Here is a 19,873-nt window from a genome sequence, read left to right on the forward strand (position 1 = left end):
ATCAATTATGGAGAATCCACTGCATCCACTAAACAGTATCATCTCCAGACAGAGGAGCAGCTTCAGCGACAGACTGCTGTCACCATCCTGCTCCACTGACAGACTGAGGAGATCGTTCCTCCCCCACACTATGCGACTCTTCAGTTCTACCAGGGGGGGGTAAACGTTAACATTATATAAAGATATTGTCTGTTTTTACCTGCATTTTTATTACTCTTTAATTTAATATTTTTTTTTGTATCAGTATGCTGCTGCTGGAGTATGTGAATTTCCCCTTGGGATTAATAAAGTATCTATCTATCTATCTATCTATCTATCTATCTATCTATCTATCTATCTATCTATCTATCTATCTATCTATCTATCTATCTATCTATCTATCTATCTATCTATCTATCTATCTATCTATCTATCTATCTATCTATCTATCTATCTATCTATCTATCTATCTATCTATCTAATTATTAAAACAGCAATTTATAAATTTGAAAAAGCCAATAGGCTGAAGTTGTAAGATTTATTCACAGGTATTAATCAAGACTTATTATTTTTCCAACTATGTAAATTGATGTGGAATTTAGGAGAGTCCACGTTTCTAACTCTCTTTTTATTTTAAAACCTTTTAATGTCTACTTTATAGTTAAGTTTTCTCCCTTTCTGTCTATCGCTTGGTGGGTTAGGAAACAGGTATTAGAGGACTGTATTGTTATTTAATGGAATTTAAAAATTTTACAATAGCTTGCTTTCCTAATTTGTAATGAGCAAAGAAATTTTGAAGGTCATACAATGTGAATTAATGTTGATAAAAAGCAAGAGCACATTTCCCTTTTAACCTTGAAAATAACAAAAATAAGGAGTGGAATCAATAAATAAGCAAATAAATAATGCATGTAAAGCAAACTTCAAACTGGAATACAACTGAACAGTAAACATTGAAAGGCCTGTGAATGGAATTTATCAAGACAGGAATGCTGGCAGCACTAGACGACACTTAGAGACAAACACGTGTTGATTTACTGTGGGAAGGGAATTTCAATTTCTATTCCTGGGATGAAATAAACAGTAAAGTAGTTCTGAGCTAGATCCATATTCCTTGTATATTTTACTCATAATATAGCAGCTATTTTTTTTTAAACAGCGCTCAGTTGTTTTTTAGGTTGTGGCAGTTTACATTGATAAGAAACTATTGCTTAAATAGTACATATTTTAAATAGTGATGAATAACATCTGATAAGAATTCTTTTTAATGAACATTCATCTGCATCTGACATTTTTAAATGTGGACATTTTTCCTGGACAGGCATCTGTTTCTTTGTTCTGCTAAAACAATTTTTCCTTGCTGCCCACATCTTGTTTTGAAGAAGTGATAATGTATGTTTACTTTAATAGCACATCTGATAATGGCATCACTTGCATTTGTTATTATTTTAAAAAATGCATGACGTAGCTTGTGGATGTTTGCCTGCATGCATTCAAAAGGCTGGAATGTTTCCGAAGAGGATTTCTCAATAAGGGTTTGCTAGTAGAAAGAGAAGACATTACATTTATATGGTGCTTCTCAAGACACTCAAAGTGTTTTACATTGAGGGGGGGAACCACTTCAACCACTACCAATGTCCAGCATCCATCTGGATGATGCAATGGCTGTCATTTAACGCCAGTACGCTCATCACACATTAGTTATTAGGTGATGAAAAGGTGGTAGAGACAGTCAGTTAGCACGGGGGATGATTAGGAGGCTAGAATGACTAGGCTGTGATGGGCAATTTAGCCAGTACTGTACATTGGGAAACACCCTACCCTTTACAAAGGATGCCAAGTAATATTTAATGAACACAGAGAGTCAGGATCTCAGTTTTACATCTCATCTGAAGGATGACAACTTTTTTGCAGCATAATGTCCCCATTACTGCACTGCGACATTGGAGCTCACACACAGACCACAAAGTAAGCACCCCCTAATGGGGGCATCTCTTCCAATGTCTCTTCGAGCAGTAACCCAAGCTTTTCCTGGATTGTATTCCATCCACATACTTGGTGGGCCCAAACATGCTTAACTTCAAGTGGATTACCTGTTCTGAAGGACATGTAGTACGGCTGTAGGATAATCCCACGTTGCTTCTATACTCATACTATATTATATTATTCTCTACTCATACTACTGCATATACATAGTATAAACAGTAAGGACATGGGAATGATTTTTAACTAGTTTTTTTAAGTAGTTTCTATAATTACAGCAAGTCTAATCATAATGACTAATAAGTAGGTATTTACATTTTAACAATCATATTTTCTCCCAAGAATCAGAATGAAGCAGAATGCAAAACTGCTGGATTTTGCAAATGCTTTCAATATTGTACTGCATGTCATGTATTTCTTGCCTGAAGAAGGTGCCTGAGTTGCCTCGAAAGCTTGCATATTGTAATCTTTTTAGTTAGCCAATAAAAGGTGTCATTTTGCTTGACTTCTCACTACATTCATAATGGCTAACACGGTACAACACCCTAGTACTACATTCATCTTGATAAGAATTAACAATAATTGTGGTTCTGAGGTCAAAGGGAGATAACTGTAAGTCACTAAGTGTCAACAGGTACAAAATGATATAATCTGTAAATCCAACAGTATTTTAGCTATTTTAATAATGCCACAAGTTTCTTGCTTTAATGTTCACATTTTAATGAATATAACACATGCTTAGCTGATGAATGTCAGTCTCAAGGTATGCAGTTATAAGCCTTTTCTAATGTCATATCGTAAGCAGAATTGGAAGCATTTTTAATGATTTCCACCCAACAACAAGAACACACTCATATCTTAACCCTGCTGATGGCTTGGATCCAGGTTTCCCTACAAGCGGGAGCAGTTAAAGACACACTGGTAATATCAAACAAAGGCAACAGGTTGTCTGCATACACAAATGCTGCAGTACTTTTTTCCTTTTGTTACTTTTAATACTACTTTAATAGTTATCTGTCAGACAGCCTTGGTGTCACAATCCCTCATAACCCACTAACAGTTGTGTTTGGTGTACTCCCAGATGGGCTTAAAGTGGAGAAGGACAAACAAACTGTAATCGCCTTTACTTCATTATTAGCATGTATCTTGCTAAACTGGAAAAATTCTAACTCTCCTCTTTTAAGTCAGCGGGTAACTGATGTTTTATACTATTTGAAACTGGAAAAAATCAGATTCTCACCTTAGAGGATCTGTACAAAACATTTTTTAAACCTGGGAGGATCTAATCAATAACATTTTAGAATAAGCATTTAAATTGAGGAAGTGGATTCTCTTCCCTTATTTATTTTAATTTTATTTATGTATGTTTGTATGTGGGCGGCACAGTGGCGCAGTGGGTAGCGCTGCTGCCTCGCAGTTGTGAGACCTGGGGACCTGGGTTCGCTTCCCGGGTCCTCCCTGCGTGGAGTTTGCATGTTCTCCCCGTGTCTGCGTGGGTTTCCTCCGGGCGCTCCGGTTTCCTCCCACAGTCCAAAGACATGCAGGTTAGGTGGATTGGCGTTTCTAAATTGGCCCTAGTGTGTGCTTGGTGTTTGGGGTTGTTTGTGTGTGTCCTGCGGTGGGTTGGCACCCTGCCCAGGATTGTTTCCTGCCTTGTGCCCTGTGTTGGCTGGGATTGGCTCCAGCAGACCCCCGTGACCCTGTGTTTGGATTCAGCGGGTTGGACAATGGATGGATGGATGGATGTTTGTATGTATGTACTTATTTTTCTTACTATTGAAGTTTTACTTAGCTCTCTTTTTCATGGGTGGGGGTTGATTTGAATTGAATTTAGTTCAGGTAGTTTAGGTCCTCCCTGTGTGGAGTTTGCATGTTCTCCCCGTGTCTGCGTGGGTTTCCTCCCACAGTCCAAAGACATGGAGGTTAGGTGCATTGGCTATTCTAAATTGTCCCTGGTGTGTGTGTGTGCCCTGTGGTTTGCTGACGCCCTGCCCGGGGTTTGTTTCCTGCCTTGCACCCTGGGATTGGCTCCAGCATACCCCCGTGACCCTGTAGTTAGGATACAGCGGGATGGATGGATATTTTGACTTGCTTGAATGGAATGTTATTTGCTTTTAATAAATTCAATAAAATGTTTTAAAAGACTACAAAAAATAGTTATCTGTTTTCTTTACATTCTTTTCTTCATCACACACTGCATATTTGACATTATACTCTTCTTAATATGAATACAAATGTGTCCATTGCATTGAACATTGCCATCAGCCCCAGTTGTGCTAATTACCTGCACTTAACATGGCATTTGTAACTGCAAAAACAGCATTGCACAAAGCAACACTGATTCAAACATCTGCTGCTACTGTCTAAGAAATATCAAAGAATACAAGGATGCTGTCTGGATGCTGACACAGGCTGAAACCAGTCAGTGTCCATGATGTCAGAATAGTCACATTAAATGATTTTTAGGGGGTGTGGATTCCATATACAGAGTGGAAACTAAAAGTGCCAACACATTTCTAAAAATCTTTAGAAAACAAAGGCCTCAAAAGATAAGTTTAGTATTATTCATGTCAAAGTGTTCTCTTCACAATCATGCTATATATGCATTTGCCACATGAAATTGTGTTCTAAAATGAATCGATTTCTATAAATTTAAAACAATATCTTGCTTGCACTGGTGCTTTACATTACTGTCTATGGGGCAGGGAGAAAAAGCTTAAAAACTTACCAGATGCATTCATTTTCCAAGCCAAGACTGTTGTCAAGTATTGATCTGCATCTTGTGATTACACACAAATTGTAAAATAATTTCTACATGTCATTTTTAAACCAAAAAAGTCAAAATTATGAGATTCAGCCATTCTAAAAGAAGACCAACTGTGTATGCCATCTCAGTGTCTACTTCTGCAATAATCTAGAGATGGTTTAATCCTGAAACACCAAATCACAGTAACCTTTTCAAGACAAATGGCTGATTTTGTTTTGATTCACGTCTGTATTTACATGAAAATTTGCAAAAGTAAATAACAAACGTATCCTTACCATGAGAAAAATAGTAACAGGAGTATGCGATAAAAAGAGTATTTCCAGATCCCTTCTGTTGTCGCAAACATGGAAGGTGCAGATCAAAACTTGACAGCTCTCTTTGACTTGAGAAATTGACATATTTGATAAGTTTAGACTTTTCCATCTTATCCATACACTCCACTTTGATGTGCCAGAGCAGCCAAGATTTTTTTTAATGTATAGAAAGAACTTAACTTTAGAACACAATTTTGCATGGAAAATACATATACAGTATACCGTGTCTGTGAAAAAATAACTTTGAATTGAAAAATATCGAACTTACCCTTTAATTTAAAATTTGGACCTCTTTCCTTCTGCTTGTAGAAGGATAACATATTTGGTAAAGCAAATAATATTTATATTTTCTAATAGTTCAAAAAATCTTACAAAATTAGTAGTGAGTGTAAAATGTTCAATTACTGTTACACATAAACATTTGAATGTAAAGTAAAATCTCAGATATCTTGCAGACAGTAGTGATTTTTTTGACATGGTGTCAACCCCTTCCCACCATATCAACAGTTGATGTCAAGTCCTTTACTGCTGTTTTTTGTAGTATTTTTGCTGTGCTCATGTAATTCTATGTCATCAAACAGATACAGAAACAGTACTGGCTAATAATAAAACCTTACCTGTAATATTTAATAATGCAACATGCTTAAAATTCTCAAATCTTCCTAATGGAGTTCAGGGTCTCAGAGCTAAGTCTGGATGGTGGTTCCAGTCCAAAGCAAGGCTCACTCACACATAATCCCACACTCAGTCACCCTGGGCCAATTCAGTGCCTCCAATTCACTTAACCAACACATCTTTAGGAAGTGACAGGAAAACTGAAGTGTGCAGATACTGAGGGAATACAGAAGCTCCACACAGACGGGGTCTGAGCTGAGATTTCTACCAAGAACTTGACCTTGACTAACAGGATTATTGCCCGATGAACACTTGTATTTTTCAACTTTTGTTAAAACTATATCACAAAGAGAGGGATTACATTGTGTTCATCACTTACTTTCTAGTAACCAGTTGAACAAACTTAATGAGTTTTACAGCTCCATTTTGGCCAAAACATAAGATTAGAAAAAGTGCTTAACTTCTGGTCAGTGTATGTGGAGATGCCTTCAGGTCAGACTTAGATAATGCAACACTATTGTTTATGGCCATGGACAAGCTTCCTTCAATGGCAATTAAAACAGCACACAGAAAAACAGTGAAGAACGCTATTATATTAATCCTCTTCTAAACTTCAGCTAAGGTCACTATTGACTGTCTGAAACTGCCTTTCACACTAACTTAAATCAGACACTGCTATATATATATATATATATATATATATATATATATATATATATATATATTGAAGATATAAGGTCTATCAAGCCTTATTGAGTTAATTTTGATCTTCTTGACATTTTATGTTATTCTTACTTTATTTAGTACTATTCCCATGCCATAAAATCATGCAGGCAACTCAACATTTTGGAATGCTAAGTTTGTTGATGAGGCATTTATAGGTGTTCAAACCAGGTGAAGAACTGATTCCACAACTGTGGTACATAAAAATCTTTGGATTTATGAGTTTAGCCTTAAGCACTTGGGTTTACAGCAACAAGTCATACTCAGATGAAAAGAAATCTGTAACAGTTTTCGGGGGAAAATAAATTAATCATTTATTAAAGTGGGAGGAGTTGGGAAATCCATTTTCAAATAACATGTATTTCATAATTGAATGGTAAGAAGGGTAACTTACAAACTTACAAAATTCAGGACCACTGCCAATCCATTCAAGAATGACCACTATACTAAAATCACTCCAGAATGCATCCATATGATGTTACAAGAAGTCTTGCAGAATTACATCCTAAGATCTACAGATATCTGTTGCTATTGGAAATGTCACAGAACAAGAGTTTCCCATCAGATAAGGACTGCCTTTCTTTAATGATAGTTAATAGAACAAATTGACAAAATCATGCTTAAATAAAATGCCAGCAATCTGGAATATCCACCATCTCATATCACATATCAAGTATAAGAGTAGAGGTGTGGTGATAATTTGGCCATGATTTACTAACACAAAACTTAAAACCTTTGCTGTTATCGAATCTTATCATTAATTCTAAAAAATATGGCAGCCACAAAGTGAAAAATGAGAGACAATCTCGTCTTAAAACAGTTTAAAGAAACTGTTTTTATGTCAATAGGGCCACATTTTACCCTTTAAAATACTAAATAACGTATATAATGGCTTATTCTAAAGACTAGTAATGATGAGTCTATAAATGCACTTGTGTGTAATGTGAAGCAACAATTGTGGTTTAGAAATTATGTTTATCGATGACATTTAATCAAGCAAATGTCAGTGAATGTGTTACAAAGTGTTTGAACCCCTAGCAGTCACTTAGACTAATGTCCTGATGATCTTTGTTAGCTCAATTGGCTGTCAAGGCTTGTTTTTTGTTAGTTCACAGAAGAAAGCAAAACAACCGCAAAGATCCGAGTTTAGGTCCTGGTGGCTCCATCCGTCCTCCATATCTTTATATTCGGTTCCCCCACGAGCAATTAATGTCAAGTAATAAAAAATGGATGAAGCAAAGGTCAATACAAATGTATTTTGTAAAGAAAAAAATGCTCTCCTGAAAGCACATCCTGTAATTTCCTGTGGATACAGAATTCAAATTAGAAAGTATATCATTTTAATGCCAAACTTTTTTCTATAAAGCTGCTTCAATCAAAGTAATTTGATCACAGAATAAAAAAAGAAAAAATAACCTCACAAAGAGAGAGAGAACAGTTGGGTGTAGCCATGAGATTATGGTTAAACATAAACAATGAGAAATTTCCACACAAATTTCTGACTCACAAAATACTATATCATATCAGTGCTCATCTTTGATATTAGATTGTGTGATTTCATACATAATTTGGCAACTTTCTTCTTTAATTTTTAAAGTAGAAAATACACTTAAAGAGGAGTTCATTTTGAGCTATACAGTATTTACATTTTAATGGTATGACAGATGGACCAGCATCCCTGTCAAAATAGAGTACCTTCCCTTACCTTACATAGGCAGGAGGCCAACATAATGAATTGTAGAGAAGGCAACAGCAACAGCATTGGCATCTCAGCAGCAATGGGTGGGAATCACATGCCCAGCTGGGATACCAAAGGACAAAATAGCTGCAGCATCCCGACTGGGATAAGTAATGAACTCTTTCCCGGTCAGGAGACAACATATTTGGGACAATGGGAGGCTGCTTCTCATAAACAGGTCTTTCCTCCATACATTGGGTGGCAGCATCCCTTATAGCGAACCCTGATGTGGATGCCCACAGGGAAGCATAGGACTTGTGGGCCCTTAGGATTGCCCTGTTGAGTTCCATGGGGGGCTGCCAGGGGGAGATATAAGGAAGTGAAGGCTCAGGTTTCAATTGACCTGGAAGTGCTTCCTGGAGACAAGGAGTTCAGACCAGAACTACTTTGGTCTGAGGCCTAAAAGGAAGCCCTCCACTTCACTCAAAAAGTTGGAGTTGGGACAGAAGAAAGACATCAGTAGTCTGGGAGGAGTGGAAGAGAGAAGAAGGAAAAAGGAGTGTACAGTGTGAAAAGAAGCCCGTTAAAGGTACACTGTTCAATAAATACTTATTTTGAATCTGGGGACTTGGGTCTGTAGAGTTGTGCCTGGGGCCAACTTAGTGGTCACCAGAGTAAAAACAATGAAATTACAAAGTTTTCAAATAAGGGAAGCTAAACTATTTTCATGTGAAATCTGTCCATTTGCATGAGTGACTGGGTTTTTTACAGTTACAAACTAACTGGGAAGACCCTTTACCTAGCACAATGAATAAGTAAAAAGTTTGATTCAAAAAGTGTTGCAGTTAGCCTTTGGAGCTACATACAGGCTTGTGATATAGATGTTTACAGCATTAGCAACCCTATGCCTGAAGCTGTACCATTCTATCACTGGGAACATTCCTGCTGGGAGGTGCTGATTAAAGTAATTCACAAATCTTTGGGATGTCAGAGGATAGCCATAGAACTTGGAGAAAAATCCTTGTGGGCACACTGACAGTTTCTGGGCCAAGATTTGAGCCCAGGACTATGGAACAGTGAAGCAGCAAAACTAAATACTTGTATGTAGCCCTATTTTTATTTTTCTCAAAAGTATTAATAGTAATTAAAAAAAAAAAATTATGAAAAATAATAGAGGTTAAGGCTTTGGACTTCAAACCATGAGGCTGTGAGCTCAAATCTCGCTACTGACACTGAGCAAGTCACTTCACCTGCCAGTGCTCCAACTGGAAAAATAAAAGAAATGAAACAAATTGTGTCACAAATGTTGTATGTAAGTCAACGCGTGTAAAGGAGTCAGTCAAATAATACAGTAATATCAATGATAAAAAATTTTGACAGTTAAAAATTGAAAAAGAACCCCTTGTTCTACAAGTTGATAAAGAGATGGTGACAGAGAGTGACAAAATATTCTTAACTGGACTCTCTTGAGTGCAATGGTTATCTATTACTATGGATTTTAATGGATGTAGACATATTTGGATCATCAATACTAGCAACCTAGAGGTTCAGCCCAGTTATATTTACAGTAAGTCATGGTTTGAAATCTCCTAAGTATAATTATATACAGTGCATATAATGACAGAGGAGATTGCGTTACCTGCAAGAGGCATGGAATCATTGACCATGCTAGTTAAAAGTCATCTGCACATGTCAAGATGAAGATCTCCACTGATATTGTCTACTTTACACGTTTATTCCCACTCAAGGTATTGCTAAAATTATACTTGCCGACCACCAGGCTGCCCATACAGAGATCATCTTTCTGCCCAGAGCCACAGAATGACTCATAATGCACCTGGTTGTGAATGTGTACCAAACACAGGCAGCACTAATTGAGTTCCCTCTGCACTTGAAATTTAAAATAAACAGTGGTCATGTTGATTTAGTGACAGTGCTTTAATCTGACACATTTTCAGTCCTCCACTTCCTATTCTATACATTGCGGCCATATCCAGGACTGTGGAGTTGATACACAAAACCTTCCAACTTTGACTCCAACTCCTCAATTTCTGGTACCACAAACTCCAACTCTGACTTCTCTGTTTGGAATTAGACTAATATATTTACTGTGTTGATTGAAAGCACACGACATAAGAGATACAAGGCACTTCATCACTGCCAGCGTGAATCATCAGGCTACTTTTTAGCACTCTAACTTGTTAAAGTTCAGGTTTAAAGGCTGTAGTTATGTTGTTGTGGCTTACAAGCACTGAGTAACATTAACATAAGACTAAATGCACAAAATTAGAAAAGAGCTATTTTTTTATCAAAAGTCTAGAAGAAATAATAGTTGAATTAGTATATGTGAGATTGGAAATTTTAACACATTATATATATTACAATTTACATTTAGTTGGAGTCAGAGTCGGTACCTTTTTACTAACTCTGGCTCTGATCCAGTAATTGCTTTTGACTCTGACTCCACAGTCCTGTGCACATCTTTGAGGACACATAATGAGAACTCACACACTGTGAGAAACTCTATATGGAGATTGACTTGCAGTAGCATTCAAAGCCAGTAAGTTGTATCTGTGAGTAAAACATGTTTAGGAATTTTCCAAAAAAAAAAAACAGTTCAAAAGTAAATGTCTACTGACTCCTTGAATGTTTTAATTTATCAATTGATACATATGCATTTTAGACCTATACATACAGGTCCAAAGTCCTAGCCTAGAGATGAACATGAATGACTTCTGATGCAGAATTTATATTGATATTTGAGGTTTATTCATGTATGCATATGAAATATTTACTTAGTCATATTTCTTGTTAAACTATTGTATCATCCTAATTAATAAACAATACAATGTTCTAATTTTATTTGTTAGTAATTAAGTATGTAGGAACATGAAGTAATGATTTTTATGATTAACAGTAGGCAAGAATGAAAACAAGTCAGTGCCTATGCCTTTTCCACATCAGAAACTAAGTACTTTTAAGACAAAACAACTAATTAGTTTCAAACAATGCAATAATGTTGGAAAGTCAAAATAAATACAGTATATGCAGTCGTTACTTGTTCTTTCTGAATTTAAAAACAAGCAAGCATGACTAATCAAGCAAGCAGCACTTGTAAAAAAATATCTTCAGCAACCGGAGCCTTACAGGATCGAGTCTGCCTACTTTGCCTAAGGTGCACTGCCAGGAATATGAACTTTTTCACTTAGTAGCCTGCCAGGACCAGGGGCAGAGTTTCCTGCACTAAGTTCATTGCTAGTCTTTTTACAGGGAGCATGAAGTAGTACAACATTTACTTGTATTTTTCTGAACTACCCAAATGTTTGTTACCATTTTGCAGGGTTAACTTACAGTGAGGACTGTGCCTAACAAGTTACCTTGTAAACGTGTCAGTCTTTGTTAGAATTAGGGCAGTGTTTTTCCCTTGGAGACTAAGATTTCCTCCTACTTATAGATTATGTCATTCTCTACTGCTGCGATCATCAAGATTTATTCAGATTAGAAGAAGAGTCACATACTTCAAGCTGGGGACTATCTTCCTGAACATTCATCAAATCAAATTTCCCTTTGGCCATGGAAGTATTTTTTTCACATGTAAATGGCACAAAAACAAGACCCTTTGAAAAGGATCAATGCTCACACTTCACAGAAAATGCAGACAACTGATTCATCAAAGTATTCTGTATGAGATTTTACATATACTGAAGTATATATATACTGCACATATATATATATATATATATATATATATATATATATATATATATATATATATATATATATATATATACAGAAGTAGAAATGCACCATTAGTTACTGTGTGATTTGCTACTTCGCAGTTCACTTTTCGTGGATTCACGACTTCGTGGATTTTATATGTAAGCATATCTAAATTCATAACGCGGATTTTTCGCTGCTTCGCGGGTTTCTGCGGACAATGGGTCTTTTTACTTCTGGTATTTGCTTCCTCAGTTGGTTTGCCCAGTTGATTTCATACAAGAGATGCTATTGGCGGATGGCTGAGAAGCTACCCAATCAGAGCACGCAGTTAAGTTCCTGTGTGCTGCTGATTGGCTCAGCGACGGAGTGTTGCATTAACCAGGAAGTCTCATCTCACTCATTCATCATTAACGTGCTAATGCTTCAGGGGCCGTGTCCAAGCACCAACAGAAGATGCAAATGATTGCAGAAAAGGTAAACGTTTTGGATATGTTGAAGGAAGGGAACAGCTACACCGCTGCAGGACATCAATTCTTTTTATTTAAAAAGGAGGAAAAGCATATAAGATCTACGGCCGCAGTGTCCTTTAACCAGGGTGCAAAACAAGTTGCAAGTGGACGTGATAAGGCAGTAGTCTGGATGGAATCTGATTTAGGAATCTTTGCAACAAGGTCGACGACGTCATGACCGCCTACAAGCTGCTACGTGTACTTCGCTATACAGTAAGTGTAAACTTATCTACCGATTTCATATTGCTTAGCAATTGTCCCTGTTTTTAATAGAGTAAATGGTGGGTTGTAAACAATACAGGGAGGGTTTAAAAACGTCCAAATACACGCTAAATAATTAAATAAATATAGTATCCCTACTTCGCGGAAATTCAGTTATCGTGGTCGGCCTTGGAACCTATCTCCCGCGATAAGTGAGGGATTACTGTATACAATATTAGCTGTCCCCCGTGTGTCCACCCGTGTATTAGTGAAACAGGACAAATTTTAGAAATAATAAAAATTAAAATGTAATAATTTGTATTGAGAAGAATTTATATTGATAGCTTTTGTATCCAAGGGCCTCTAAATATACAATATTTTTGGTTTTGCTATCAGCAGAGAAAATGTAACTGTGATCTCTTTGCAAAAAATGTAAAATGTTGACAAGATATCTCTGTCCAAGCGGAAGGTAGGTAGGAATTTCAAATGTGGCCACTGTATCTGATCGTGTTCAGCTCTGATGGGAGAGCATCCCCTACGTGGGGAGAACAGCACATGGCCGTGATATCTCTGCCAATAAAGCAGGTATCATCTAAAACACACGTACCTCTGATCTCTCTTTCTCAAAAACGTCAAACATTACTCTTTAATAATCAGTAGAAGATAATGTCTGTTGAACAGCCAGCTTTGAAAAAAGCTAAGCGGAGGCAAGGTACACTCCAACACGTGATGAGAGGTACAGCAACTTGAACTGAGGCTGGCACGTGAGTGAGAATGGCCAGCTCCCTACTCCTGAGGTCCTGCCTCACCCTCCTCTCGGCCTGCAGCCTGTCTCTTGGATTCGGGCGAATAAATCGGTGCCACAACTGAACACTAATACTTGGCATGATGAGAGAAATCACAAAATCAACTGGAATGTTCAAGCAAATTATATAAAAAAAAATGATCTAAATCCATTAAGTAGGTCTCTGGTGAAAATGCGGACAGACATACATTCATACAGACAGACAGACAGACAGACAGAGAGACGTTGGATTTTATATAAATAGAGATTATATGTTTAACTTTAAAAAGAGCCTGGCACCCCACTGAGCCAATATCTTTACTTCATGCCATATACCAGCTGTAGTCATCTTCATTATTTCATAAATCAAAGCAATTTTAAAACCAACATATTTTGCTTCTCCTGGTTGCTATGTAATTTCAGCTAAAGCTATACAATGTATTTACCCTAAGACCAAACAAGGAGTGTTTTTTCACATTTTTTTCCCCCAACAACAATATGGTACCTGGCTTTCAGGCAGATTCTCGGCCCAGAGTACACTGAACCTGTCTGTTACTTCTAAAGAGGCTGGAATGCAGCATTTTCAACAAGAAACAACATTACAAATTGTGCCACCTGGTTCTCAGGAATGTTAAAGTGGAGTCGAGTGAAAAGTGCCTGCAAACCTTCGCAATGAGCAGTACTGTACTAGGAGTGAAGAGATTTGTTTATACAGTGGAGTTACAAAACACTACAAAGTCTCCTCTTACCTCTCCCCTTGTGCATGGGAATGCTCCAGAGTACTTCGAAGTGCACATGGCCCGTTCTATTACTGTGTCATCCTCCAAGCCAAAGGTTTCCGAGCAGTTTGTAGAGTAGTATTTACAAGGGGTCCAGCTTCTTCCAAAGTCGTGTGATTTTTCCAAGAGCATTGCAGCAGGCCTGGGTGATTTAAACACCATGATCATATGTGTGAAGTAAAACTTTGTCTCTAGATTGAGCTGGATGGTCTCTCTCTGTACACCTTCAGCAGACTGCCACCAAGTGTGAGGGAATCGAAAGGAGGAATCTGCCATAGCAGCCGAGTGGTGGGCATAGTTGGGATGGGCCGCGTTACACTTGTCGCACTTGTAAGGCCGACAAGAGCCATCTGCATTGTCACTAAATGCACAGAAAAGGTCTGTAGAATTCAATCCACATGTCGATTGGGTGAGCAGCCTTCTGCCAAAGGCCAGATTTCCCATCCTAGGGTTGCATGCATGATTCTCACACCGATGTGCCACTCCTACAGACATACTGCTGAGCCCTAAAGCAGAAATAGAAGAAATAAATATCAGTAACACTGCTTCTTCAGCTCATGTACCAAGTAAACAATGTGATGAATAACACTGATATGTCTGTTCTCTGTTTTCTGGGGTTTCATAAATTACATTACTGTATAGTTGTGCTGCCTCAGGGGTTTAACAGCAACAGCCTAGAGATCTAGTCTCAGTATTCAGGTCGAAGCGCTCAGGGCCGGGACTTATAAACCCAAACAGAAGCATGGCTAAAATATTTGTGACATTATTTCTTTTTGTGTATCTTGTCTCGGCTCAATGACCCCATTCTCAGTAAGTAGAGACCTTCTTTTCTTTTTTCAGTTTCAGATCTGTCACAGTCGTATTTAATTTTAAACCAAACCTACTGTACTTATTAAACTAATGCTGACTTAACTGTACACCCTTATAGTTCATCAAGCACGTTCTGTTTGCTGTATTTTTTTCCAACTTAAAATTGAAAGCCAGGAAATGCTTGGTCTCTTCTCACAGTTTCCTGTGCTAGAATGTGAATTGAATTGAATGTGAATTCATAATTTCCCATCATTTGCATCACTTTGTATGGAATGTGTTTACATTGTACAATATCATTGGAGCGTGCTTGCTGTCAGAAGACATGCACTGATTACTTGATTCCTTGTCTGGAAATCGTGTTAAACTTCCAAAGCTTGACAAAGCTCAACTCGTGCAACAGTACATAGGATCTCGACATTCCCTTTACACTATTATTACTCTTTGTTCTCTGTCATCCGTGGATGGCAAGCACATGCACATGGCATAGGGATTACCATATGACTATACACACACTGTTCTAAAGAACATAGCTCAATTTGGTCTGGGAATTCATTGATCTGTATTCATTACTTATTTTGCTTTCATCTAAACATGTTTTATTGGAGTTGCCTAAGGTTAGAAAATGCATTAAAATGTTTAAAATATAAAACTAGCTGTTTAACCTTGAAGGATTTAAACTACCCACAAAGCTGTCCATGCATCACATAATACACAATTAAAACAGTGAAGCCAGTTGTTATTGAGGGATTACATACTGATTTGCCCCAGGAATTACAAATTAGATTATTTATGGATAAAGGTTGTGTATCTAGTTATGACTTTAAGTTATGTTATGTGACAAAAAATGTAGCAGCACAAGCAAAGACAAAAAATATCACATTCCTATCCCTTTTTAACTTGCAATGTATCAACTGCATTTCTCATTAATACCAACACTGAACTAAAATGCAGCAGTAAAAGCTTACTGTTTGCAGTTCAGAAAAAAACAGTTAACTTGCAGGTTCAAGACAATTTGAATAACAGCATAACACACAACATTCTCCAGCCTGTTGGCGCAGTGCTTAGCGTTTCTGCCTGGTCGTTAGTCCCTGCGGAGTTTGCATTGCATGTCCTCCCTCTGTCAGTGTGCATTGTCCTCATAAAAATTCCAAAGATGAGCATCTTAGTTTATCTGGCGGTTCTTACTGGACCCAGTGCGCCAGTGGGCTCCCGATCCAGGGCTGTTCCCTCGCCTTCAACCCAGTGTTGCCCTAATAGGCTCCGGCAACGCCGCGACCTCTACTTCGATTAAATGGGATTGGATTGAAGGAGTCTACATCGAAGTTCTTACATGGAGAAATAGTTATATCGTCACGTGCAAACTGTTTATATGAAAATAAAACCATTATTTCTAACAAGTTGGATTGCCTAATAAAATAAATTAAATTTCGGCATTTATTTATTTACGTATTAAAAAGTATTGCTGTCAAATATTTAAACATGAAACTACAGTTCCAACTCATTATAACTCAAAGTGTCAAATTCCGCATGAATGAACATGTCAAATATTTAAACAAATTTAAGATCAGTACGGGTCCATAGTAATGTTTCAGATGCTTTATACGATTAATATAAATTGGCAGATCCTAAACAAATTAGTAAACATAGGATGAACAGCGAGGAAGATGCTTATGCGGATTATCAACTTCTGTGTTATAAAGAAACACATAAACACTAACCTGATGAAACAGAAGAAAATCCCAAGAGAGCTGTCAAGGGAATCACAATCTGGCGAAACATCGCATTCCTGTTGAGAGGCATTGAGAGAAGCAGAAGAGCTGAAGATGTCAGCAAAAACCCCAAGTAACCTGTGAGCATCTGCATGCGCACTCCACGAGCGCTGGCGTTTATGATAACATGTGGGGGCAGGTTTGGCCAGATGAAGAAAACGCTCGGCAGCCCAACTCCGCAATATCTACCCCTCGGAGCACAACTTGCAAGATATTCCGAAAGCTCCTGTTTTTTCCCTAATGGCAAAGATCGTTAAAAATTATCAGAACAGGGAAAAGACTTTCGCAGGTTAAGAAAAAAAGGAAGTTCTCTCGCTGACTGTCTCGCCCTGCAGTGTATAAGTTAACAATAATATTCCGAAAGTGACAGTGCGCGCGCCGCTTCGCCCCTCCCATTTGCTATTTTGCTTTGTGTGTTCCATTTTTAAAAGGACATTCCTGTAAATCATTGTTAGTCACTCGGTCTGCGATCGCCTATTGCGCGCTATCAGTTTTTAATAAAGTGAGATTAGTGTTATGGGGGTTATGCACCAGTCTGATATGCTCAAGATAAATCATTTACCGATCGCAGAATGTCCTCCAAACACGCCTGTCGCTATGTCTGAAACGCGCACTTTCTCCGATCCGATTAATACAAATCAACTGCGCAGAGTTTCGGTTTGGCAAAAACAGCAGCGCTTGCCTGTAGTTAAGGAAACTTGAGAGAAGCAGCCTTCATAGCCGCCAGGCCGGGAACGTCTGAAGTAAATATGACTCTCAATGTCAGCACTTGGTTATGTAACCGGCGCTGTTAACAAAATCGACTGAAAAATTACAAGTGCGCAAACAAAATGCCGAGATCTTAAAGGATCAGTACAAGCAAGGGAGTCATTGTTAGAGGAATGCGCCGAGAGGATTACCAATGAATAAACCACCTGAATACCCACACAATAGCAAAATGTAAGCGAAACTTTAGCTGCTGTGAAGTGCACTGTTTTCCTCGCTGTTTACAAGAAAACCGAACATGTTTTGTTTGGTTGGCTCAAGCTAACATCGCGAAACGTGGAAGTTTTGCACTTGATCATGCATTCAACTATAATTTTATTAAAGATCTTTCACTATTTGATTACTCCATACCACCAACATGTGTCGTGACATCACCAAATAATATTTACTATCGCGGATGCATGCATCTGAACCTTAACTTGTATTATATTACTGCTCTAACTGTAGATGGCAATAACCAGGCCAAGTTTTTTATGGCTAATAATAATAATACATCTTTACGTTTAGGCTATATAGCGCCTTTTCTCACTACTCAAAGTGCTTATTTTTTCCGAAATACGCAAAGAACCAATGGTGAAATTTCAAGGCACAGTTGGTTCCTCCTCAATTTATGGGAACACTTTTATGAAACCTTCATAATGATGGCGCAGACAGTCCCCAAGCCACTGGCTTAAATCTGTTCTGTTAATTGGAATCTTCACATTTTTAGGGAATACTAAGTGCACTTATTGAGCATGCCCAGCATGCCATGGAAACCTTGGGCAGGGGAGTGCCAAATAAGTTGTAATAAACGGGCATCTTGAGCGGTGCAAAACGGACCTACATTTTAGGGGCCCTGAAGCTTGAACTGTAGTGGTAGCCCCTTCAAAACTAGCAACGGAGGTCTGGGTAACCACTGTTCATAAAAACAAAAGGCGTAGGCTAATCTAGCACTATTTCACCGTTATTACTTACCTCACGTTTCTAAATGTAACATTTATTTTTGAGTCGGGGTAATTAAAATAGTATATCCTTATGAGCACTTTATTGAAAAAATTCTTGTCTGGATTGTTATCACGAGTGTTACTGTGATGTTTAGGCGATCACGACGCTAACATGATTCACGTTACCCTTTTGATTGCCTTTTCAATAGATACTGTCTGTATCTACCAAAGAAGATACTTTTTATTACGTTTTGATTTTTAGTATATTTTAATTATACTTAGGTAAATTGTTATTATGTAATGTATAATATGTTTAGTATATTTTAACCTTATATAAAATTTTTTGTGTAAATAAAATGCTGTCCTTTACGATGCTTGCAAGCAACGAAATATGCTTTCATTTTTTCAATTACAGCTATTAAGATAAATAATTTTAACAAAAATTTAAATTTCTGTCATTAATGTTAATAATGTTTTAAAGTATTTATATATGTTTTTAGATTAAGTATATTTAGAATGATACATCCTTAATTTGAAAGTTTTTTCAATTACAGCGAGCCTACATTATATTTTAAAATGTTTATTTTAAATATTATCTTGTGTTGAATTACACTATTATTAATATTATTATTATTGCTTAAAAACCCTCCTCATATAGTAGGCACCCAAATTTTTAAGCAATGTGGACTAAAGTAACTTCAGAGGGCCTGAAGCTTAAGCTTCATTAGTTTAATAGTAGATCCGTCCCTAACTGTCGGACTTAAAAAATAGTGCTAAATAAATTGGCAAAAAGAACAGGATCAGCATGAACTGATCCTCTGTAACATCTTCCAAGATAACTACTGTATACATGTATTGTCACAATGCGCATCAGAGGAACATCTTCCAGGCTCATCACAGGTATGCAATACCCCGTTGGGGCGAGAGGGGGCGCTGTCGCTAACAGACTCCTCTTTTTTTCTCCTCCTCTGCAGCAGTGAGAAGATGCCCCTTGCAGGTAAATAAGCCCGCCCTTTGCAGCCACAGAGTTATAAAGGTCCGATGCATATGGATTGCGGTATCTCATTTGGATCCAGACTTGGAGGAAGAACAGAGCTTCCTATGACAGACCTGCTCTCAAGAGCCAAAACCTTCTCTCAAAGGCAGAAAGGCTGCTTATTTTGTTTCCGTTTTGTGCCATTGAGCACTGATTTTGAGTCATTTTATTGGGGAATTAAAAGGGGTGACCCTGTTAGCACCCCAACACTTTTGGGACTTGACCTGCAATTATTTACCTGTCCACAATATCTGTCATTTGCATTTAATGTAATCACAATCTCAGTAAAGACTTTTAGATTTCTTCATTATACCAGCCTCAGTATGGTTTCCATTAAGGAAAAGCTGCATGATGGACTGCTGAAGAGTGGCTAAACATTCACACCCGCATTCACATTACCTGTGAAGCTTATTTCTGTTAGATCTTTCTGAGGACTTCCCTCCTTCTGAAATTTAGTCCACCTCTCTTCCTTTTCCTTTCTTCCTTAAATAAAACACCTTCTTTACTCCCATGTTGTC

The 19,873-nt window shown here is 37.7% G+C and overlaps 2 protein-coding genes across 2 annotated transcripts in view; both read right to left on the minus strand.

Annotated features, from left to right (window-relative positions):
- The window catches only part of ntn4 (netrin 4), a 97,024-nt gene extending 79,569 nt beyond the window's left edge, over positions 1-17,455 (minus strand). The window contains exons 1-2 of the mRNA XM_028813520.2: positions 16,581-17,455; positions 14,023-14,558 (exon numbers count right to left, since the gene is read on the minus strand). Of these exons, the coding sequence (XP_028669353.2) occupies positions 14,023-14,558; positions 16,581-16,725 (681 nt within the window). The 5' untranslated portion in view covers positions 16,726-17,455. The remainder of the gene's footprint in view (positions 1-14,022; positions 14,559-16,580) is intronic.
- LOC127529042 (uncharacterized) overlaps positions 1-19,873 on the minus strand; it is a 481,049-nt gene that overhangs the window by 311,191 nt on the left and 149,985 nt on the right. The window lies entirely within an intron of this gene.

Source organism: Erpetoichthys calabaricus, chromosome 1 (genome assembly GCF_900747795.2).
Source record: "Erpetoichthys calabaricus chromosome 1, fErpCal1.3, whole genome shotgun sequence".
Lineage (NCBI taxonomy): Eukaryota > Metazoa > Chordata > Cladistia > Polypteriformes > Polypteridae > Erpetoichthys > Erpetoichthys calabaricus.